At 38.5% G+C, this 24,936-nt stretch overlaps 1 protein-coding gene across 3 annotated transcripts in view; it reads right to left on the minus strand.

The window, feature by feature from the left end:
- The window catches only part of STAU2 (staufen double-stranded RNA binding protein 2), a 174,621-nt gene that overhangs the window by 50,219 nt on the left and 99,466 nt on the right, over positions 1-24,936 (minus strand). Inside the window, exons 13-14 of one of the 3 annotated variants that reach the window (XM_017812433.1) lie at positions 11,903-12,016; positions 224-2,162 (exon numbers count right to left, since the gene is read on the minus strand). The exons of 1 other annotated variant lie outside the window; for it this stretch is intronic. In XM_017812433.1, coding sequence (XP_017667922.1) covers positions 2,106-2,162; positions 11,903-12,016 — 171 coding nt within the window. In that variant the 3' untranslated portion in view covers positions 224-2,105. Of the gene's footprint in view, positions 1-223; positions 2,163-11,902; positions 12,017-24,936 lie in introns of those variants that run through there. One more of the 3 variants, XM_017812431.1, reaches the window with a different exon arrangement.

A 24,936-nucleotide genomic window follows, 5' to 3' on the forward strand; every position in this document is an offset into this window, starting at 1 on the left:
AGGTTCTCCACTGATGCATAAACTAAACAAAAAAGACAACCTTACTTGTTTCAGAAAGCTTTATTAGAATAGGAATCTTTGAAGACAAACACAAAAGATTCTAATATGTTTAGATTTTATAATGTAAACAACTAATTTAATGCATCACTAGCAATATACAATAGTCGCCATCTTGCAACATGAATGCAAGGAAGAAACTGATGTAATCTGTGAGATATTTCAAAATAATTAATTTGAGAATAAAAAAAGAACTTTTATTGTGTAAACTCTCCCTGTTTGCCTTTTTAAAAAAGATCAGAAAACTGCAGCACTTGAACCTTTGCTAAATGAAGGTAACAAGCAATCTTTTGAACTGGCCTCTAAGAATGTGTAATTGCCTGAGAAAGGGTATTTGATCAAAAGCGTTTTAAGTGTTACTTATCAGGAGAGTTCAAAAAAACTCAAGATCCAGTTTATTTAAATGAGGGCCAAGAAACTTTCAGATTATCTTAAAGTAGTTTGACATGTATAAATTGTGTCTAAATTTGCCAGCACGTCAGCCTTCTTTGCTAGTATTTTGTTCTGAAAGGGCAAATGGGATTTTAAGCGCTTTTTGGTCAAACCAACGTTTGATGCCTCCTTTTAATTCCCCTAATGCTTTCTCAAGCTCATATCTTCTTGTTTAACTATTTTGCATCTTATAAAATTATAGCAAACATGTCTTTCTCATTTTTTTTCCTATTATTTTCCTCACAAGTAAGGACAGACACATGATGACAAAAAAAAAAGGTTCTACGCATTGATCCTTATTTACATTTTATTTAATTTGAAAGAATGATCCTGTTTTGTGGCACATTCCAAAATCAAGCCCCAGGTTCTGCAGCATTATCAGCATTGATGAACTGAGGCACCCTGGGAAGCTCCACTCACATGCACAAAACTTTACATATGTCCAGCTCCCCCCTAAATGACTGACAGTGTATTATTATACTACTTCACATAAATGACAATGGGGTATTGAATCAAACATGACAACATAAAAATCTCCTCCATTCGTAATTTCATACAGCATGCTGCGCTAGAAAAAACTACCCCAATTACTCAAAACAATGTTAAAGTATGAAATATTTAGGCAGTAGTCTGAAATAGGACTGACTTGATGAACAGCCCACTATTTTGAAGTAATTTCTAATCAGGTATTCTATGACCTCACAAATCAGCTAAAATCTTTACATTAGTGGGATAAGCCTTGTAGCCAGTATCAGCAAAAGGTGTGATTTTTATCTAAGTGGTTGAGCATGGGGGGTACAGGGATGGCTCAGAGCCCCTCTGCTATCAGCACACAGAGACTTGAGCCTTCGGCACTTGTCTTACTTTATCAAGCAGCCAATATAAGAAATTCAGTGCAGCAGATGGCAAGATGTCCTTTATGAATCCATGCAATGTAACAAAGTTTTAAAAATCTTGAAGTAAATGTAAAGTTCCTTAAGAGACTGAAGAGCTAAATGCCAAGGAAGGGAAGCTCTTGTTTTGTCTGCAGGTTATGCTTAGAAGAACTACATGTGGGAAGAAGAAGATATTGTTTTGGGTGCCACTGGGGACTCCATTTGAACATGTCTTACTACCTTAAATTGCCTTTGTAGCCTGACCTGCCAGTCTCTGCTCCAGGTCCATGTAGCAACTTCCAACCATGAGGAAGCACACGGCTGGGAGGTTTGAACAATGCCACCACCAGCTAGATATGTACTGGTGGCAGGGATGGGGTTGGCCATAGAGCAAAGTAAGCATATTCTTCCTGAAAAATAGGATGGATATTCTACATTTTGAGCTGTAGATAACTTCAGAAACTTGGAAGTTATCTGTTATAGTTTGTTTAGCTTTGTCCATTTGTGGGGAAAAACAAAGGGCAGGATTCACTTGATGGTCAATACTGGACTGCAAAAAATCATAGCTTAAGCTTCTTCAACTCCTAGGAGGATATGAATCCTTCTTTTCATGTTTCAGAAAAGGGGGGTTAATACAAAATGAGAATTCCCCCAAACTTTTCTGCTCATGAAGCTTTATTGAACAAACTGTTCAGTTAAAAAAGAGGATTGCACTTTGGTTACCACTTTGTGTTCCTGTGGCTACCCAGCTATGCTGCTCTGTAGCACAAGGAAGGTTCCTAAAGAGGGTTCATGGTCCTGTAGAGACAAGCATAGAATAAAGTTTACATCTTCTACACCTTGCATGAGTGCGTGAACCCCTGAGCTTATCATCTTTCCCACCAGTTTTGTGAATCTCAGCCATTTTCCTAGTTTCATTACAAATGCCCAAGTACAAAATTAATTATTTTTTTTGGCTGGAAGCATTTTTTCTTTATTTTGGACCAATTTTAACTGGTGTTTTTTTGAAGGGATAAAGGATGAGAGAGGAGATTTTGGACTGTAAAATCAATTATTTGTACAGCCGCAAGGATCTGTGGAAAAGTAGGTCTCACAGTCTCTCTAATGATGGGAAAGAGAAAGAATGAATATGAAGAAATATTGATAAAATTTAAAGTTTAACTTGAGTTCACTGCTTTGGTTTTGCTTGATACCTCTATTTCAGTGTTTATTATCTCAAGTCCTGGATCCTTGAGAGAATGAGTTACTTGGAAGCAGTCTTACATTTAGCATATGTGAAGGATCTTGCTGGAATGAAGCATTAGTACTGGAACACAGACAGTCTGTAAGGGCTATGAAATGAAGGACACAAGTACATGTGGAGCTTCTGGGGATGCAGAAACTCCTGTATCAAGTGAGGATATTGCACATTTGTTGCTTTGAAGAGAAGGCTAGTTGGTGACTCCTTCCTCTCTCAAACAGTGGGATGTTCTGACTTGACGATCTGAGAAACCCAATCCTCCAGCAATCCTACCTCTGCCGAGAAAAGACATGAGTTTGCCTGCAACAGACTGAGGAAGATTCTTCAGCACTAAAAACATGGGTCAAGCTACATACAGACGAGTGCATAAGTTATGTAGACACAACAGGTGACAGGAGCTTGCTGTGGGAATGTGGCACTGGAAGACTGTTTACAGAAAGTGCTTAGACTAGCCCACCACCAAGGCTGGTTATGTTGTGTAGACAAAAAGAAGGAAAAGTTGTTTAAACTCTGAACAGATAGTCAGAGGAAAATTGTACTGATTCGATGAAACTGAAGTGGTAGCAGAGAGGAGCGCTCAGTTTTGTTATCCCACTGTATTTCACAGTACATAAGCTTGGCTATTCCCCTGTAATTACTTATGATACTTGACCTCATTTATTTCCCTTTAAGTCTATTGTCAGAGCATTTATTATGAGATCCTGGCTTCTTGAAATAAATCCTTGAAATGAAGGAGTGTAGGATGTCAAATTTCATTTCTACTTGCACTGTGTAGATCAAGGGGTTTATGATGATTGTGCAAACCAAAAAATTTGAAATTTCATTTGTACTAGGTGCATGCATACAGCCAGCCATGTGATATTATTTCAAGAGAAGTGGAAAAATTAGGTGGCAAACACAATTTTGGCAAAAGCACAGTTCTTCAGATGCCACATGTGCAAATCATTATTTTGTCTTGTAGAATGGTTAAGGAAATGTATTTTGAAATGGCAATTATATAATTAGAGTCTTAAGCAACTTCACTGAATGACAAGTGATTAAACACATATCAACAAACAGATATAGCATTACTTTGATTAGTGTGTGGAAAATGCCACAGAATAACTTTGGCAAGCACAGACTGAGCAATAGAGTTGAGTGTATGTTTTCCTAACAGCTTTCTTTGTCTAAAATGGAGGTGCCTACAAAATAGGCAGCTGGGTTTTAACTGTTAGTTTTAATTCGTAACTTTGAAAGGCTTTACCAGCCCTAGAAATTAAAATGAACACGGCTACTAAAATTAAAATGCTGCATGTCAGTGGTCAAGATGAAAAATCCAGATCTTTGTCAATCCCAACTGCAAGACAAGCTAGTGAGGGGGTGGGGGGGGCTCCATCCACTTGATTTTTGCTTCTATCTCCGTTACCAACTTTTGTCTAGTAGGTGTATGTCTATCCATTTTTAACTGTTAAGTAGGAGAAAAACCTACCTCTGTTGTCTTCTCTCTGTCTTTTCCTTACAGAGAAAAAGGTGTTAGATTTCTTGATAATACAAGTGGGCTGAATCTCCTGCTGCAGTGTGACAAGGCAGAAAACTAACTGACACTTAGTTTCTCCAAACTTCTCCAATACCTTTCTCTTTCAAGCTTTTTCCCTCCCCTAATAGCCAGAGCAGCAAGCAAATTCAAGATTCTTACATTTCACCATTGTCCAGCTGAGCCTGAAGTAATGGCAAAACAAACCAAACCAGAAACAGATTGCAAACCAAGGATAGAGAACAGCTGGCCTTTGCTCCATGGAAGATTGGCTCACTGCATGTTGTTAATGCTTTTCTTTCCACTTCCACATGTTACACTGCACTGAAAGCCTCCTAAGGTATTTTAATACAAGTAACTACTAAGGGTGCAGTTCCAATACAGCTAAACTTCTGCAGGTTAGGGCTGCTATGACCCTGCTCTTCCTCCCTCCTTCTGCATGCCATCCCTGTTCTCCTCTTCGTGCTGGATCATGCTACTGCACAGTGAACAGCTTTAAGGGTACTAAAGACAAACATTTCTACAAGAAAATCACTTCTTCAAGTGACATTTTACAAGGTGGGTAAGCTGAGGCAATAGCTTGCTACTGTGGAAGGGGACTAGCTATCCCTCCTCTCCTCTTGGCTGGGCAGTCCTGATGTCTCCCTTGTTTCAGCTCTGGTACTCATCTAAGTCCCAGTGGATCATTTCAACTCACTGAGCTGGCTGAACACTTGAGTTTATACCTAGTTCAGCAGTTTAGTAAGCAGACAGGACTGGAAATGAAGTAAACAGGAAAGAACAACCGAGGCAGAGTCTCTTACCTTGAAGATATTCCACAGCTGCCTGGACACGGGCCTGTTCTAGGTGGCCCTGCTTGAGCAGGGGCCTTGGACCAGATGACCTCCAGTGGTTCCTTCCCACCTCAACCATTTTGTGATCCTGTGAACCTCACCACTCTTGCAAAACCTCATTGGTACTGGTCATGAGGATATTTCACCTTTTTTCTTTTCCCAACAGAGTGGGAAACAGCCCTCAAAACATACATGGTCTCTGCTTGTCATCAGTTACACACCAAGCATGTAAGATAGGCAGAGACTGAAACAGTAGCATTTCATACCCTGCTGACACTGCTGTGTAAACAAACACAGAGCACTGCATACACGAACACTGAAAAATCCTATTATGCATCTTCAGGAAGAGGCAGTCACATTGGGAAGCTCAGGAAGCTCTGAATGAGAGCACTGAAAGGGTCTGGCAAGGACATAGTCGTGCCTTCGTTTGCATATTTTTCCACATTCGGCAGTTAATTAATAACTCACTTTTTGAAAATGGAAGATTACAAATCCCGAACAAATATTTGATCTTGGGCTCATCAAGGAAAACTTCAGCAGCTGCCAGGGAAAAGCAAATGTTCTGTCACGTACATCCAGAACAAGATAATGAGAAACAGAAGATGAAGAATACAGAGAGAATGTACCAACACTTCCACATACAGTCGTGAGGAGCAAAGCAGACGAGGAAAAAGTACCAAATAGCAGACAACAACCCAGTGAGCCTAACTAAAACCTGATGGGATGACTCCTGACTGCAATGTCAACCTAAGAGACAGAAGAGTGAAGCGTGGTGCCATATACCAAAAGCAGTTTATATTTCTGTCCCACATGAACTGTGTCTCTTTTGGAGTGCTGAGCAGTCAGCTGTGGCCATGCCTGACCCATACCCTGAAGGGTATGGAGATGTCAAGAAGGCAGCTGCCAGTGAGACCGCATTGGCAGGAGAGGGAGACCTAGTAGTGTGGGATGTTTTCACAAGTTCAGGTAGGAGTCCTGATGCTGAAGGGGCTGTAATGGAATTGCCAAGCTGTGGGAAAACTGCTAGAACATTTTTACTGAGTAAAACTATAGTTTTATCATTTTATTGAAGAAGCCACCTTGGAGAAATGATAACTGCATTTACAATAAATAAAGTAGAAATGAGCTGACAAGTGAAGTGCATAACTCCAGCTAAGAAAAAAAAAAACAAAAAAAAAAGAAAAAGAATACATGTCTTTTTTAAAGAAAATCCTAAAAATTTTTCATTTTTTTTACTATGTCCAGGACACAAAAACCCACTGTGAAGTAAATCTGAACATCTAGAAAATACTAATTTCTCCCTAGAAAAAAATTAATTTTAAGCAGGAATTAATATAGTGTCCAGTAAATCATCTGTTCTCTGATGTGGAAAGGTATCTTAACAAAAAATGCAACCCCATTCATCTTTTCTGGTTACAGCATTGGACAAACTCTTATCCTCTGTGTACTCACAGACTACACCTTTAGTTCATTTGGCTTTTGTAAATTCCCTGGATGTTGCCTCCTGAGCACGCTGTACAAACAATTCTCAGACCATAACAAATACAGATATGCAGACCTTCACATGTATCATGCATTTGCTGTTACAAGGTTCTTCTCAAACCTTAATGCCCCAAGCATCTTCCCCTGAGCCATCTCTGAGGTTTTTTGTCCCTTGAGAACTACTCCTGCCTTTCTTGTACTGAAATGACCTCAGGAACTGCTCACATCTGGGCATCACCGCTCTGTTAACCCTGCCCAGAAATGCCTGTTTGCAGGCCAACAATGATGGTTTGCTACATGCCACATTTCAGTTTGCTTACCACTGCTGTCAAGCTTTCCATCAGTGATTTCTGAAACTGCTGAGCATGGCATCTTCCTTTCAGTACAGCCCCTCCCTGCTGGGCTCTCTCATCAAGTCTATCTTATCAGTAGCTCTTCCACTTCTACAATTTCTGCCCCTGCTCATTCTCCTTCCAGCTATTTTTATACTTGAAAATTAAAGTGTTATTAGTGGTAGATTTATATACGATATTAAACAATTGCTATCTGTCCTACAGAATAAAAGTATTCTATTCTATGCATTGCAAAACACAGGAGAGTTCTAAAAATATGGTCTAACATACAACACGAATATAATGGATAGCATTAAGAAAGCAAGAAATAAAAATATAGGCATAAAAGATTCATTGTCATTACTTTAACAGCATATCTCATTGGGACTACTAGGTGAAATAAAGAGCAGAAGTCAGTAACAAGCAAATGGACAGTATAGCCAGCTCCAAAAAACATGCATATGTTAAAACCTCCAAAATCATCAAAAAGTATTAAAATAATGAGACTTTAATAAACTGCACTGCTCTTTGATCTGTCTCCTGAAACTTAAGTAGAGAACTGGTCACTCCTCAATGAACATCAAGTTACTAGGAGTTAAAAATCAATTTTACAGACAGAGTACTCCATGGCAGGCATTCAAAATCTCAAAATGGGCCTAAGTTGTTTTTTCTCATCACTAGGACCAACTTTTAAATAATTTTATTTAAAAATGAATGCTCATACTTTCAAATTGCCTGCTGTTCAGCAAGCCTTAAGAATGCACTCAAGATATTTTTTCTTTCACAGCTATGACAACCACAGGGGTGTGATATGCCTGAAGAAGAGCTCTACAGTCACTCAGAGCTGAAACATTCAGAAAAACAGCAACTATTATAAAGACACCAAGGATGGTAAGATTGCAAGTTTCTAAAATATACATGCAAACTCGAAAGCTGAGTCTGACATAGGCTTGTTCAAGATGTAGCAGAGCTATGTCACTTCTTAGATTGAAACTATGTCTCAGGCCATCCTGTTTGACACAGCCTATCAAATTTAACCTAGCTATCATTACTGTGACTCCAATAATACCTACTGAGTGAAGTACATCTACAAGAACTTCATGGTATTGACTAGAATCCTTTAGGGGAAATAGAAATCTCTATTTCCTTCAATAGTTTGCAATACATCTTCTAACAAATAGTTCTTAGTATGCCTGTGCTCGAGAATTTGAAAAACTCTTCATGTAACACAGTTTGCTAAAACTGTAAGATATTTATCTGCATCAGTAACAAGCAATTTAGGTTTCAATACTTCGAGACACAGGCAAAACTCTCTAAGACTTTCAGACTAAGCAGTAGAGAAGATGTTTGGTTTTTTGGTGGTGTTTTTGATCATCTGCTTAGCTCTAACTTTGTCTCTTTATCCCACTCCTAAGGCCTTTGGACAGTCGCTGCCCCATTTCTCTACACTTTCTTAGTTTTCTGCTTCGTCACACCTATTTTTGCTTATATAGCCTCCTATCTATGAATTTTTCCCTTTTCTGTCTCCCACTTCTAATACCTTGAATTTTCTCAGTGACACAAACAAAAAAACTACCAGGACTTACTTTCTGTTATTTTAAATCACACACTTTCAATTCATTCCTCAGCTTCACATTAAATGCTCGAAGCCCATCATAAGTCCTGAGAATAGATTGCCTCCAGTGCCACAGCAAGGTAAAAAATATCAGGCTTCACTACCACTAAGGTTTGATTAATAAAATCACTAGAAAGTAGTGACCGTTTTAACTAAAAACCGCCTGTAGCTAAATTTCACTGAAAAAAACCTCCAAAGAATAGTTGCCATTAAGGAAAGAGAAATTTGCAATTATGGTCAGATAATGGGATACAGAAAATATAAAAAGAAAATAAAAAGAAAATATTAAAGAAATCATTCAGGAAAAAAAAAATAATTCTAAACCCTATTAAATTTCTACTGAAGAAGTTGGCACACCTGAATGCAAAACCTAACAAAACATGTGGCAGGACAGACCGTAGTGGTGCTTTAGGAATGTTTCCCTTCTTTTGCCAAAAGAAAAATGAAAGATCAGCAATTGCTTCCACAATACTGCTTCATGAGCAAATGAGATATGCCTTGTCAATCAGACATTTGAAATACACACTAATTAGTGTATCAGTATGATATGTTTATATTAATCTGAAATTGCTCAGATGAAGTATGTGGGGAAAATATTTGAACTCATTAAAATCACAAGCTAAACCAATCTAAAGAATGAAAACTCCCTACAGAGGTACAGGAAAAGAGCAAGGGACTTGAAAAACTGCTGTGTCAAGTCTTGGCATATTTGAAAAAGCCAGATAATATACTTATATAGGATTGTAACTACTTTGGTATCTACTGGGTAAAAAATCTCCTACTGGATATGAGTAGAGAGACACATTACAAAAGACAAGTCCAATCTAAAATGTGCTGGAGATGCCATTGGCAACATGGTTTTCTTTTTTTTTTCTTTTTTTTTTCTTTTAATTTCTATTTCTTTTTTTTTTATCAAAGTACATGACCAGCTACCACATACCACAGTACTGTGGTTCTTCTGCCACAATATAGTGACAAATCTGGTATATAGCTTTTTTATTAGATATTCTCACACAACAGATTTCACCCCTTTCCCACAAAATATTTTCAGAGTCTCATTCAGTTTTCCATAAAAAACTCTAGAAATTATAGAATCAATATTTTAGAATGAATGTGACAAAAAATATCTTCATAAGCACAAAAATAGACAATTCCTGAAGTCAAATTATGCCAGGCCTCACAGCTGACACAAATCACTATGTCTCCAATGAAATCACAAGCTTCCAGGTGACTAGCCCATCCTAATCAATGTACTATACTACAGAGACAATTTAAAATTGACAGATTACATAAGTCAAAGAAGATTTTCTAGAATTTGTTTTATATCATATGGATATCTTACACTTTTTTAACAAGACTTTAAAATGTGAATAACTTCAGCTTAACAAAGCTACAGCAGTTCTCTGTCCTATTTTTATAAGAATAATAACTATTTCAAATAAACCTACTGTGAGGGCAACTGTAGCAAACAAGGGAAATCATACCAATCACACAGGAACAAGAAAGAAAAGGGAACTTTTCCTTTCGTTAGTCCATTTATAGCTCTAATTTTGTCATCAACTTATTAATTTCAGTGCCTGACAAACACTGGATTTACTAATGATTTTCTCTATTTATTCAGGCGATGCCAAATGATGTTTTTATCCAGTCATGCTACCTCCTTATCAAAAACAACCAGTCAACAGCATCCCTCTTCCCCAGAAAATAAAATTCCTTTGACATATAGGAAAGGGAGGAGCAGAAATTTGTGTGTCCAGTATTTTCTTTTGCTCTCAGCTCAGACAAAATCTTTGCAAAAATGATTTGGGTTCAAGTAACACAACAACTACCCCATCACGCAATAGCAAAACATTTTTCTTTCCATTTTAAGAACCCTGTGGAAAATTGCATAACTAAAACCAATGATGAACACATTTTAAACTTCAAATTGAAGCAAGATGAGGGAATTCTAGCTACATAATGGCCCAAGCAAACTTAATTGGTACCTATTTGCAAACATGATATGATACAATCTTTATCTATGTGATTTTTATGAATTTTTTTTTTCTTCCCAGAAGAATGTCCTGTTTGGAGCACTGAACGGGTGCATTTGGGATCAAACTAATGCTGCACATCTGGAATTTCCTAATTTCTAGGTGCTTGACTTTGCAGGCTCAATACAACTTTTTCATTTGGAAGTCTTAAATATATAATTATTCAGATGGCTTAAATGTGCTTTTTGCTTACAAAGTCTTTTTTTCTGTTTACATATCATACTCTAGCCTAAATAAATTTTAAGACAAAGGCCAAGCTGGCTGGTAGCCCAGAGTGTAGTTGTTACCAAATTGACAGGGACCACCTTAAATTCATTGAAATGTCTAAATATCATACTTGTGTTATAACTATACTTTAAGAGCCTGTCTTTACTGAAAGAAAAATGGAGCGGCTTTAGAACAGCATAAACAAGTTGCTGGATGAAATGAGAATTGAATGTCAAAGTACGGTCTGACTTACCACAGCTCTCCATTACTGTAAAACATCAAACACTTAAGGGCAGGAAGTATCCTCATGTTACCATGTAAATAACTAATGGGCTTAGTTCATGTTAACAACTAACTTAGGAACTTCCAATAAAAAACCCACCAAACACAAACATGACTAAGAGCGTCTGAAACTTCCCCAAAAGTAACTAATTTTGCTAACTCTTAAGGTGACCTTCCTTTTTTTCTCAAAGAATCTCGCATAGAGTCTGATAAAATATATGGTAAATGTGAACATAGTAAAATTTAAAGATGGCCTGTAAAGGCAAGTAAACATGGTAATTTTTTCTAATCTACTGAAAATATGAAAGCTGCAAGGTTTGGTTTAATGTTTCCTTCTACATGTCCTGTTTTGCTCTTAAAACTTTCAGAGTATCAAAGTCTTGTCTTCCTTTTATATATAAGAGTGTTGGTGGACAAGACAACTAGAATGGAAGCCCCCCTCAGCTCCCATATGAAGCAGAAGGGTGACAAATTATTAACATTGAGCCTTTTTCTTTTCTTTTGGCTTTTTGCCAGAATCTTGAATTAAATGTTTTATCAACAGCCAAACAAAATGGGAGTTTTACACAGTCTGATTAAAAATGCCTTTCCCCTCTCAAATGCCAGTTTCTTGTGACAGATGATGGCTAGAGACGATGGCCTCATCTCTCTGCTTTTCCAACTACTCACAATCTTCTAGCAAAAATAGGATAGACAAGACCTGATACATACATAAGACTGAACAAAACTTTTGTATAAACCTTACATCTGACTTTAAAGCAAGTTCTTCAGGCTTTCCTAATGTGTCTTAAAAATATGGAAAAGGCAATATAGTTTTGTCTCCATGTCACTCTTTAGATCTAATCAGGATTTTACTAGGGCAAGATAGGCAAATCCCAGTGACAAGAGCATGCCATATGAAAAACACAAGATGTGTCGAAATCTAAAATTCACTAATGCTGACATTCTGGCCTTACCAGATATTAATAAAATTACAAGAGTGTGGGGTGAAGGTATTATACCTGGTCATGGCTGGCTTCAATGGAGCTTCCGATACCTTGGAAAGTCATCTGCACAGGAGACAGTGTCAAACAGGTCATACACTCTTTGCCATTTTGTCTATCACTGTAGTGTACCTATAACAGAATAACATACGTAATCTGCTAAACACCAGGTTTGCACAAGGGAGTCATGCTAAAATACTGTCCCTTTTCAACAAGTTTGCAAGAAGAATTCCAGACATTTACACTGAATTCATCTTTAATATAAAACAAGGAGTGTGTAAAATAGTCTAGATAGTCACATGCTGAACTGGGGCCAAATTTTCCGTGATATGTCTGTTGGGTAGTTTTTGAAGTGCTGTGTTCTTCAGATTCTGAGACCTTTCAGACTGAATTCAAGATGTTATATGTATATAAGAATCTAGTTTGAAGTTATAGTTTCCCACCTACATGGCATTTTTAACAGCAAATTTTAGCTTAGTTATAAAACACCCATGTAAATCATTATACCTCCTAAAACTTGGCAATAATAGTTTAAATTTTTCAATTGTAATTCCATTTCTACTAAAATCCACTAACTCCTTTGACATGGCTAATATGGTATATTTCAATTAAATCAAAATGACAGGATAAAATGGAGAAGAATTCACATTCTTCTTGAGATGTCTAGGCTATCCTTTCCTAAGAGTAACTCATTCCCTACTGAGGTCAAGTTGTGCGTGTTGAACCTGAATCTTTCATGAAATACAGAGGAAGACATTGCTTCTACTCGAATTATTCTCTTTGTTTTCAGGTTCCTCAGATGGTTCTTAAATCCCCTAAAGAAAGAATGGATTTTAACATGATGCGGAAAAATGAAATTAAATGTTGCCAGTGTTTCATTATTAAGAACAGGTTGCCACTCATGCTGAATTGTTGAAGTATTACAGTTCTCTGCATAGCTCCTGACTTCTAGACAGGCAGATCAAGCACTTTCTTCTGCAAGAGAGGTGGAATTTAGTTTATGGTGGTAATTTACATTGACTATGTGACCCCTGTCAGAACTGGAAAGAGAGATCAGCTCTGCTGGAGACAGACCTTTTATGTTGGTATCTATTTACAGCTGTAGGGCTCTCAGGCAAAAGATACATGGTAAAGCCTCATCTTTACCATGAGAATAAACTATTATTTCTGAAAACAACTAGGAACCATATTAGGTTTATTCCTGTGGAAACAGTTCAGTGACACATATGACAATTGAACACCATGTGTATTAAATCCCCCGTGCCTAACTCTTCTCTGCCACAGGTGCAAATTGGGAATACTTCAACGGAAGTAAAACCAGCGCAAAACTGGCTGAGTGAGAGGAAAACCAAGTTGGTGCTATGCTTCAGAATTACTTTACTGACACCATATTAAATCAGTTTTGCTGTGGCCAAAAGTAAGATGCAGAATGCAGAAGTCTTGTACCGTGTATAGAAATACTGATTTCATTCAGCCCTTCTTAAAGCTTTCTGGATTACTCCTGTCTCTCTTCCTCTCAACCCCCACAGTATGTACCTACTAAATTGCTTGTGGCTCTCTGCCAGAAAAGCCATACTACTTACTTAGAAACCACAAGAGGCCCCTTCACATATACAATGGTTTAACTTTGATTAATTGAAAGAGGTATGAAGGTATGAAATTTGGCTGGCAAATATAAACTGAAGTTCTTTAAATGTCAGGAACTACTGTTATGACAAAGGTTTATCAAGCTTCCACAACTATTTCCAAGCTAGATATTCTACTGAGTATGTGTTGTGGGAATGCAGTGTGGAGAAATGGGGCAGCAAAGGTCAAGAGGATGATTGTGTACTGCAAATATGACATCACAAAAGGGGAAAAATCTGGTGACCAAGAAAAGCACATATGGAGAAATGGGAAAATGGTATTTTCTGAACTGTATAGCACATTTGTAGGCTTATTTTTAATGAGAATAATATGAATAAGGTTACAATTTACTAACATCCACTGGAATAAAGCAAGGCTAACAAGCTGAAAGAACAGGAGATATCCAGAGGAAACATCATTAGTATTACATGACACTACATTATCTACAATAGTAGATTTGACTCACACCTACTTTAGAGTCACACATTGAAATTACAATAAACTCAGAATTTTGGTATCTTTCTAGGCTTAACTTTTCCAAAGGGACTTCATGCTGCACTTCAGGCCTCATCTCAATGTATCAAGGCCATTACTTTGCAATTTCTTAGACAACAGTCCTCTAATTATCTCTTGTTCTGTTGAAGCAATTGAGTTGAACCAAAATAAACACTTTCTATGTTAGTAATATGAATAGTGATATAAAAAACAAAAGACTGGACTTTGAATGGGACCAGAATAAAACTTTGTCCTTTCATCAAATCTCTCCAGTCTACAGATTTGTGCAGTCAGCAGAAACATTCAGACTTTTTCTCCATTTGGCATGTGCACGTACAATTCCCCAGTAATCCTATTTTATTATTTATCAGTCTAGCTGTTACAGTCTCGAACTATGTTATTCCTTTCTTCTTCAAGTTTGATCTGTGATCCAAAGTTTGGGGTTTTTTCCTTTGGTCAACTAAGAGTGCTAGGTATTTACCCATTTGAGCAGAATGCCCAAAATAGGCACTCAGAACGAAATAGCAGTAGTGAAATAACTATCAAATAGCCCAAATAGCAGCAGATACTTCCAGGTTTTCAGCCAGCAGCATGTTGCAAATATTTCAGTTTATATGTCCATGCTATTATGACTAAGTGTGGGAGAAATCCGAACAACTATAAAACTAGTTTAAGAATATCAAGTCCTCTAAGGCAGGGGAACATGAGGGCACAGGAAATACTTGAATCAGTGTACCTGTGATCAAGGAGTGGTGACTGTAGGTTGGCCAAGTGCTCTGATGGTGATTACATAGCCATTACTGAGATTCATGACGACAATAATAACACTATTCTAAGTTCCTCAGTGCCTCAAGAGTCAGGAGTGTTTACCTACAGCTCATCTCACCACAACTCTGTGAGGCAGATAAGGACGCTTTGTGGATAGACATTAAATGACTCGTCCAAATTTACTAGGCACTGACTGGAGTGAATGGCAGTGCTAGGACTAAAACCCATCATTAAGGCCTCTGACCTAATCACAATTGGTCATTTTCTCTTTCCATATTATAGAGGTAAAACCAAAAGAGTTATGAAAATAATTACTATCTATGTTCAGGACCTAATTTTCTGGGTTCAGGTTTTTATAATTAAGGAACACTTACAGATTAGCTCAGTGCATTTTAAGGATTAAACAGCAATGAAATTTCACTCATTAAAATTCAGTGTTTTATTCAGATAACATATAAGCAGAGATCTGATAGAACAGCATTAGGATCTGGTCAGAAAACAATGGCTGGCATGGTCTGTAGCAAGGGTTGTGCAAGTTTCTGAGTAAAATGCAGGACCTCCAGCCTCAGACTATTATGAGTGATTTACACATAATTCTCCTCCAAGATTTGTCTGCACAGCACAAAGCGGAGCCACCCCAACAAGATCCTGGCAATAACTCTAAATGAGCCTGCTCATTTATTGGGAAAAGCATACAGCACTGCCAGCTTTTCTCCCGGGTAACTACATACACCTAAGATAAATCATGTATACCCAGCTCAGGAATCCCAAACACAGCACTCCACTGTGCTGTGAGGGCAGGGCACGAATACTCCTTCTGTAAAATGCAAAGTGCATCCCGGGCATCAAAATAAAGAAATCAATTCTAGAAGTAAATTTTTCTGCAAGCACACGCCATGGATTTACTCACACATATATGATTACATGTTCCATATTCACAAGATGGAACTGTATGTTCTTTTTACAGATTGCTTCAGTCAGGAACAAGCTGCATGGTATGAGTACATATGGAGGGGTACAACTAAACTGGCATGTGTGTATAGAAATGTATGTGAAGATCTAAAACCATTTGACAACTATGTTAAATTTGGCTCTTGTTTTTAATATTTTAAATTACTGAAGAGATGCAAATATTTTCATGGGCATTTATAGCTGCACATAAAGGAAGACATAAGATGAATGTTTACAATGTTACAACTGAATGTGGAATGGCATAGCCAGAATTCTTAACTTTGCATGTTATTTTATAAAGGAAAGACTAAATTACACTGCATAAATCTGCATAAGAAATTACATTTAAGGTTACTTCTATCATAATGCTGCTCCAAAAGTAGGAAATTTCCCATGTTTCTCATATTTATATAAAGATGTCTCTTCTATCTACCTTTACTATAACACGCTTTCCTACTTGAAAGTGTTCTGATAGAAACTGCAAAAAATATTGGAAGATTAATCTTGCAATAAGTTACTTTAAACCACTAGATCAATATGCAGTTTCGGATAATAGCCGCAGTTAAACTGCATAAATTATTCTGTAAATACAATGACCCTAACTTCAAGAGCTGCCTTCAGCAGGCACTTCTGAATTTGAACATCTGTACTTCTGCATGAACAAGGACTATGCTTTACTGAGTCACAGCTGAGGAAGGTGAGAGACCTGTTGTACATACCTAGTACTTAAGCTTAACTATTATATACCAAAGTACTGTTAGAAACAAGCTAACTGCACTAACAAGAGTCTGAGGGCAGCAAAAATAAAGGTTACTATTTTCACACACTGCTGCTTAGATGTTCACAGTTTGAAACACAACTTCTGTCGGGACAAACACTTTCTTTCTTGAACATTTAATAACTTACAAAAATAATACAAATTACCAAAAGAAAGAAGTCATCTGTGACACTAGAGTTCAGGTTTCCAAACCAAAAACTATTCTGAGTCAAAGCATCAGCAGGAGCCTTAGAATGCTAGACAGAAATAAACTAGGTAATAAAATGCCATTATGTTCAGCAGTGCACAAATCTTTTGGATTGACAAGCTTGGACTATTTTGTTAGAACAAAGGATGGTATTCCTTTAAATCTGCCCCTTAAGGGGAGAGGACCCAATTTAGTCCTGAATTTACAGAATAGTTTCCAAGATTTCATACAGGCTGCTCTGGATTTACAGTCACAAGAAAACTAGAATGGGCTCAGAGATCAGATGTTAAAACAGTAATTTTGATTTGGACAAGAGTCGCATGAAACAGTTTGCTTCCTTTAGCATCCTGGTAAAAAGCTGTCTTTTCCATATTGGTCTTTACCCTTCCTTTTTATGTGGTTCATCTACTGTTAGTCATGTCAACTACTACAGGAAAAAAATGAAACAATCCAGTTTGTGGTTCAAGTCTGTTTCACGAATATTTAATGGTGAAGAAATACTTCTGGTACAGAAATAAATTGAATATACTTGCTCATGTCAACCATTTTCTCAAAGCCAATTTTAGGAACTTTCACCATATAAGATTCTAGTACTTAAAAGCATGGATCCTTGTATTATCCACAGAGCTTTCCTAAGAAATAATAGATCAGTCTCTTAAGACACAGAGCACCATAAGAGAGATTCCAAATGCCACTTTTCATTCTTACTACCTGCTTTACAATCCCCCTTCTTTTTCTTTTTTTTTTTCCTTTTCCTTTTTTCTTTTTTTTTCTTTTTTCTTTTTGTGTGAGGGCAGAACAGGAGTACAGTAAAAACAAAAAAATAAAATTGGGGGAAAGTCTCTTACAAAAAGCAGAAACATAGACACAAAACCCAAGACCGAGTTGAAAAAAAAGATTGCCCCAGATGAAATAATAAGACATACAGTAAAAAAAAAAAAAATTAAAAATCAGAAAAAAAGCATTGAATCAAACTGTTTCCTGCAATGCTGGAGTTCCTTGATGTAGTGCGATTACTAAATATAGTATTTTACTAATCTCAGCAGGGCGCTGGCTAACTGCATGCCCGTCAGATGTTTTTAACGGCCACCCCCTGTGGAACAAATCTAAGGAGCGCATGAAAAACACCCACATTTAAAAAAGCCCCCTTGCTAGATCATTAAGGAAAGATAAAGGCCTGTACATTCGGATGTGATATATAACACAATCATTGTGTCAAGAAAACATATGTTTGATTAGTGCACCTCAGGTTCATTAATCGCTGTGTCTGCTTCACAGCAGTGGGCAGAGTTTCCACTGTAGCTACTGCACCAAAGGGTAAAGACACTTGGTAGCTTGAAGACTGACAGTTCAGCAGTAAATCTTGAGCTATTCCAACATGCCTCTCTTACACAGTTTGAATAGGAGCTGTATTGTAGCCTTAAATCTTCATTAAAATACAGTCCTAGGGTTTAGACTAAGAAACAAACCATTACTGCACCATAAATAGGGAACAAGCAGACAAGGCATTGTCACAGGTTACTGTGGCAGTATTTTATGTTCCTGACTACAGCAAAGCAGACACTTGACATCCATAAAAACAAGCGAAGTACAAATAAGAGCAAAAAAACTTACTTGATGCAGTTCCCAAAAGGAATATATAAAATATCTGGTAAATGCAAAGCAAGTTTATAATCTGAGCCAAAGAAGCTTGTATGTCCTTTTTTTCAAGCTATTTAGATATCCCCTGAATTCAGAGCTCCTGTTCCTGTGATTCTGCAGATCTGGGAAGTCTGGTCATATATTATGCACAGTCAAGCAAAGGAGACCCAGTTCTGTCTTACCTCTGGGTGTGATGTTTGGTTTCACTAAAGAGAAAATCAGCTAACACCACTGCCATCATAGCAGCATAGAGGATAATCAGTACAGTAAGGTGCTTACTGTCCTCCTTCCATCTGTTAAATCTCAACCCAGGTATGTATTTATAAAGACAGTGTCCCTCTGGAGCACATGCAAACTGAGCAACCATATTTACAACGGCTGGCATTGAGAGATGCAGAGACCTTTGCAAACCTATCAGTTTGTCTGATAAGGAAGCTGAAATCAGGAGATGGGACGTGACTTTCTATAAAAAAAATAAAAATAAATCAGGCTTACATTGAAAACTACCTGGCTCCCCTGTTCATTTCCTCTGTTCTATAACAAAGATAAGTATTTTTTTGTTGACATAGGAGAGAGTAGCTTAACTACAGTGAGTTTAAACTCTGAATACAACCCTCCCCCTAAGTGAATAAGAAAATAATGAAAAAATTTAATAAATTAATTATTCAGAAATTAACACACTGTAAAGAACTACAGAATAATGTAAGCTATAGCTGACGTGGTTTTTGCAGAAACAACTTGTCTGCCATACACCTATAATTATTCAGGTAAAGACTGTATTTCCAGGGAGAGGAGTTTTAATTAATTTTATAATTCTCAGTCAAAGGAAACGTGAAAAAACTGGCAACCCTGAGATCTCCTATTTTCATCACATGGCTAAAAAGTAGGAGGGAAGTGAGAGATTCTGTGTTCTGCTAATAACATACACAGAGGACAAGCATGGTATGGAGCATTTGTGGAGGAGCCTGTGTCTTGAGTGTCAATCTGAACAACTGACTGAGAGAGGAACTTGGTTAGCTTGGAGAGAGAAAATTGCTTTGGTTTAAAATAACTTTCTAGCAACAGCATGAATGGAAATGTTCTCAGGAACACACTTTTTCAGGATGAAGGTTGTCACTGAAGTGAAAAGCGAAGCAAGCATTAATGATTCTCTGTTTACAAACTGCATGTGAAAGCCTTGAACGCTGTGTTAATGAAGAGAGAACAGCATTACTGTGAAACTGTGAATAGAAAATCAGCTGCCTGAGTTTGCTCAGAAGTCTGATGCTGGTACAGACACTGATGTTGTGCATTAACCTAGAAATAGGGCAGTATGCTTAAAGAACCACCCTATAATTAAAACAAGAAACAACCACTTCACTTCTGAAAATTAACCTGCTACCAAAACCTGGTCAGAGAAACCCAATACAGCTTCCAACTCTGAATGAGACTGAAAGAGATGACAGCCAAAAAACCCCTTTTCTGAAAGTCTCAGCTTCAATCACAGAGAGGGGAATAAACTGTAACTTGTCTCTTTTCTCCTTCTTCACCTTTTCTTGTTGCTTCTCTTTTTAAGGGATTTTGCCTGAGAGCTGAGTTCCCTTAGTATAATTAAAGCTAAACCCCAGTCTGCTATGAATTCACCACTGCACCTTCACATTTTTGCCAACTGAAACTTCCAGTCTTTCAAAGTTTGGGCTCTATTCCAAGGCTAAGCCCACAGCTAAGTTATCAAGTCACATTAGGATTTACTGAGAAAGATTTTGGCAGAGAACACAGCCCGGTGTGTTTAGTGCTGGCTGCAGTATTTTGAGAGATCCTGATAGCTTTTAAACTTTCTCATACATAAACCCCTTAAATGCTAAAATTGGATATGGAAATATAACTCACATTTTTTCCACAGACCGAGTTACATGAAGGGGTATGTGGGAGGATTTCGAATTATTATTTGTAAGATGCCAAGCAGAAAAGCTAAAATGTTACCAAGGTGACAACCACACCACACCTGGGGACCCACACAACACTATTAGCCAGTTATTCTGTTTACCTTCTTTCCTTTTAGAAACCGAAACAAAAAAAAGAGGCACCTGGCTGTTTCTGGAGGCAAGAAGAACAAAATTTAGCAGTTCTTGAATAGAGGGCCTCTTTGCTTGTAAGAGAGAGAAAGGCAACGATGGCCAGAACAGAAGAAAGCTAGTTTAGACAGATTTCTGGACGGAAGCCAAGTAGTTGGAGACCTTGTGCTAGATTTGCATTTGTTTTCCTAATTCTACATGCTCATGAGTTAATTCAGAAACACATTTCCTGCACCAAATACTACCTCCTATGGTATGCTCTGAGAACAAATATGCTATATTTCCATACTTGTACACCTTTCCTTATGGAAACTCACATGAGAATGATTCTTATGGTTATTTTTTCTCAGAATGCTACCACTATTTTGACTTCGAGGTCAAAAATAGGATAATATGAACTAGATGATCCATAGTCTACAGAAACATTTCCAAAATAGATGAAAAGTATAAAACCACTTCTTGTAGATCTACCCTGAGTCACTGCCATCAACTGTGGTACTGTTTACCTTCCCTCAGAAGTCAAGTGATTAAGACCCTATAAACCAGAGTGCAACAAAGTTCAGGTGCTTTGATTTTTACATGAAGAGGAACAAGAACAATTCTTACTATCACCTTGTTCTGTTTTATCTCTCTCTCTATTTCACATTCCCAACATGTTTTCTTTCTTTTGGCTAGTCATGTATAAATCAGGGTTTGGAAACCTTGAAGTCCTTTCCTATATAACACAGCCATTTGAGAACTTGATTTTTAGTGCAGCAGGACACCTACAAGTTTCTGAGAGCCCGGTAAGGACTTTCAACTAACAGGTAGCCTGGAGTTCCGTGAATCAGAAATGTCCCTAAAACTGTCAATAAAATCCTCACTGACCTGCTGCCATTCCTTGGAGGAAACTTCTTTCCCTGTAAATACAACAAAAAATAGTAGTTGTGTTGAATAAATGGCTAAGCTTTGTAGAAAATAACCTGATAAAAAGGTGCAAGTTCTCTTCTGAGCACAATGACTGTAAGTTGTGCTTACAGTCATTGTAAGGATAAAGGTAGCTCTCCTATTTCCTGACTTCTGCCCAGTGTCACACAGCTGTAAAGATTTCACTGAAGAGTAAAAAGATGTACCAGTTTTGACTGGGATGGAGCTTGTTTATAGTAGCTGGTTTAGTGCTATGTTTTGGCTTTGTGACCAAAAGAGCATGGGTAACACACTGATATTTTAGCTATTGCTGAGCAGTGCTCACAAAGCATCAAGGGCTTTTTTGCTTCTCACACTACCCCACCAGCAAGGAGGCTGGAGATGGGTAAGAAGCTGGGAGCAGACACAGCTGGGACAGCTGACCCCAGCTGAGCAAAGGAATATCCCATACCATATGGCATCATGCTCAGCATAGCAAGCTGGGGGAAGGAGGAAGGGGAGGGAAGAGGCATTCGGAGAGATGGTGTTTGTCTTCATAAGTCACCGTTACGTGCGATGGAGCCCTGCTTTCCTGGGCATGGCCAAACACCTGCCTGCCCATGGGAATTGGTGAATTAATTATTTGTTTTGCTTTACTTGCACGTGTGACTTTTGCTTTCCTTATTAAACTGTCTTTATCTCAAACCCTGAGTTTTCGCACTTTTACCCTTCTGGTTGTTCTCCCGCATCCCACTGGAGGGGAGTAAGAGAGCAGTTGCATGGAGCTGAGCTGCCCATCAGGGTTAACCCGTAACTGTCCCCTCTGGCACCTAGTGTGGGGCATGAGGGGTTAGAGATAACAATAGATTTGATCATAGTATGCTATATCAAATTTATATCTGTTTAGATATAATTGTCAGGCTCCTGTGCTTGTCATGGGGCTTGCTTGCCTGGCTGTAGATTAGAAACTATTGCTCATTACTGGCTGCTTTTTGCTTCTGCTGTTTGCTTCTTCTGTTCTCCTTATCATCCTATTCTGCTCTGCCTGGGAACGTACTGATAACAAGAATGGGCTGGCAGATGGCCAGGGCAATGCTGCCATACCTGTGCTGGACAGGCTGGATCTCAAATTCACAGGACTGTGACTGTGGGTAAGTTCATGCTGGAGCAGGTACAATCAGAAACAGAGGTGGCCATGGAGTAGTCTGTGCCAGAGCAGGTACTCCCCTGCAGGGTCTGTGGCCTATGGGTATTGTCATTCTGGAGCAGCTACATCCCTAAGGAATGTAGAGAAGCCCACACTGGACCACATACTGCCCCAGTGGACTGTGGACCTGTGAATAATCCCAAGCTGGAGTGGGGGCAAGGGGAACAGTTCACTGCAATGAACTCTATGGTCTGGTCCAAAGGGACAAGGGGCGAAGACTGTAATGTAAATACCTTTAAATTTTTGTAACCAAGGATTTGAGTTGCATGTTACAAAAATTACTGTAGCAGGAATCCCTTGTTGCTAGCCTGGTTAGGAGCAAAGGCAGCAAACCCTATTGCTACAGCCTATTGTTAAATCCTACAACCTGGCCCAAAGGAACCTGGGGTGGAGACTGTAATGGAAATACCTTTAAATTGTTGTAACCCAGGATCTGAGTTGTGTTTTATAGGAATAACTATAACAGGAACCATCTGAACCAAGAGAGGAAAAGTCTCACAAGAAGATGTGAAAGTGCAGCAGTGACCCAACCTGAGCTGTCTTTGGTGCTCAGCAACTCCATACAGCACACCACCTCTCCTGTCCAGAGTGACCACCATAACAGATTGAATAAACATGGACTAAATGAACTCAATGGACATTTTGTGGACTTTTTAAAGGGGTGGTCCATAGACTAAGGGGATGATATCTGCGTATATATCATGGGATAGGAAAGAGTGGGTTGTTAATGAGGAAGTGTGGGACCTGAGCATGATGTCAATGGTATGGAATAAACCAAATTACATTGGTTCTGGCTGGGATGCAGCTAATTTTCTTCATAAAAGCACGTGTAGTACTAAAGTTTGGATTTGTGACCAAAACACTTGATAACACACTGACATTTTTGCTATTCCTAAGCAGAGCTTCCAAGTCAAGGCCTTTTCTGCTTCTCACACCACCCCACCAGTGAGCAGGCGGGGGGTGCACAAACAGTTGGGAAGGGACACAGCCGGGACAGCTGACCCCAACTGACCCAAGGGATATCCCAGACCTATGACATCCTGTTCAGTGATAAAAACCGCGGAAAGGTGGAAGGAGTGACGTTCGGTGCTACAACATCTGTGTTCCCAAGTCACCATCACATATGATGGAGCCCCACTTTCAGGAGATGGCTGATCATCTGTCTGCCCGCGGGAAGTTGTGGTTGAATTCCTTGTTTTTCTTTGCTTCCACACACAGCCTTTGTCTTTATCTCAGCTCTCGAGTTTTATCACTCATGCCCTTTTGATTCTTTCCCTCATCCCACCAGTGGGGAGAGAGTGAGCAGCTGTGTGGAGCTTAAGCTGCCCACTGGAGTTAACCCACAACAAAAGTCTACAGTAATTGGAACATCAGGCAATAGTTTGTTAATTGGTGAAAGTGCAAACTTCCCATCAGAAAAAAACCCCACAGTTTCCAGAAGAGACAGAAACTGAGATAATGAGGACTTTGTCAACCATTTCTAAAGGTGTTTATACTCCCTGTGGGCAAGAGAAAAATATTGCTGTTGGGATTATTGTACTGGCCATTGAGCATGGCACAGTACAAACATACAGGAGGATAATACCCTCTGCCAAAGGCCAAGTTTCAATACTTTTGGTGATGACAGAGCACAACATCATTCTGCACATCATTTTACAGAAACTGATCTGAACAATGAGCAGGTACAGTCCTAGTACACCTGACTAAGACCCAAGGCACTGGGACAGGAAACAAAAGCCTGAATCCACAGCTTGTTTTAGAGAAGTAAGTATTGATAATACATGGTAGCACAGTCACTCGAGCTATTTCAAGGGAATTAAAGAGTAAGAACTCATTATATTTTTCAGTATAAATGTCATTGTTTCTCTCTGCCCTTTGAGTGTTAACACTAAGGTGAATCAGCTTATCATAGTTCCCTCTGGGCCTGACTGTACGCTACTGTTTCAGAACAATTTCACTAATATTTGCAGTCTGGTCAATCCTGCTGGAAAATAAGTCTCCAATGGCTTGGGGGGGTGGGGTTAGATGCACAGTTATACACATAGAATTACTGGGGGGCTTGACCCCAGATGCGGATGAAGCAGTATTTTCTTTAACAGCCTTATTTCAAGTGTTCTCTAACACTATTCTAAAAACATCTTCACTTTCTAATATCCTCATTTTTCCTGATTTTTGGAGATAGGATCTTCAAAGAACCATTCATCTAAAAACATTTTGCTGACATAGCTTTCAAATCTGCATAACATTAATGATGTCAAGACGCCTGATGCTATAATTTCAAAGGTTTCTCTTAATTATTGTTTGTTTTTTCTAATTTGAATGAGTGATGCGACTTTTGTACCCCTCAGAACTAGCCCATTTTCCACGATTACAGTCTCAGCCCAACAGTGGCCACGAACTGTCTGCAGCCGACACATCCAAGGACAGAACAGTATCACTTGGTGATACAAAAAGTATCAC

Source organism: Lepidothrix coronata, unplaced genomic scaffold (genome assembly GCF_001604755.1).
Source record: "Lepidothrix coronata isolate B3197 unplaced genomic scaffold, Lepidothrix_coronata-1.0 Scaffold36, whole genome shotgun sequence".
Classification (NCBI taxonomy): domain Eukaryota; kingdom Metazoa; phylum Chordata; class Aves; order Passeriformes; family Pipridae; genus Lepidothrix; species Lepidothrix coronata.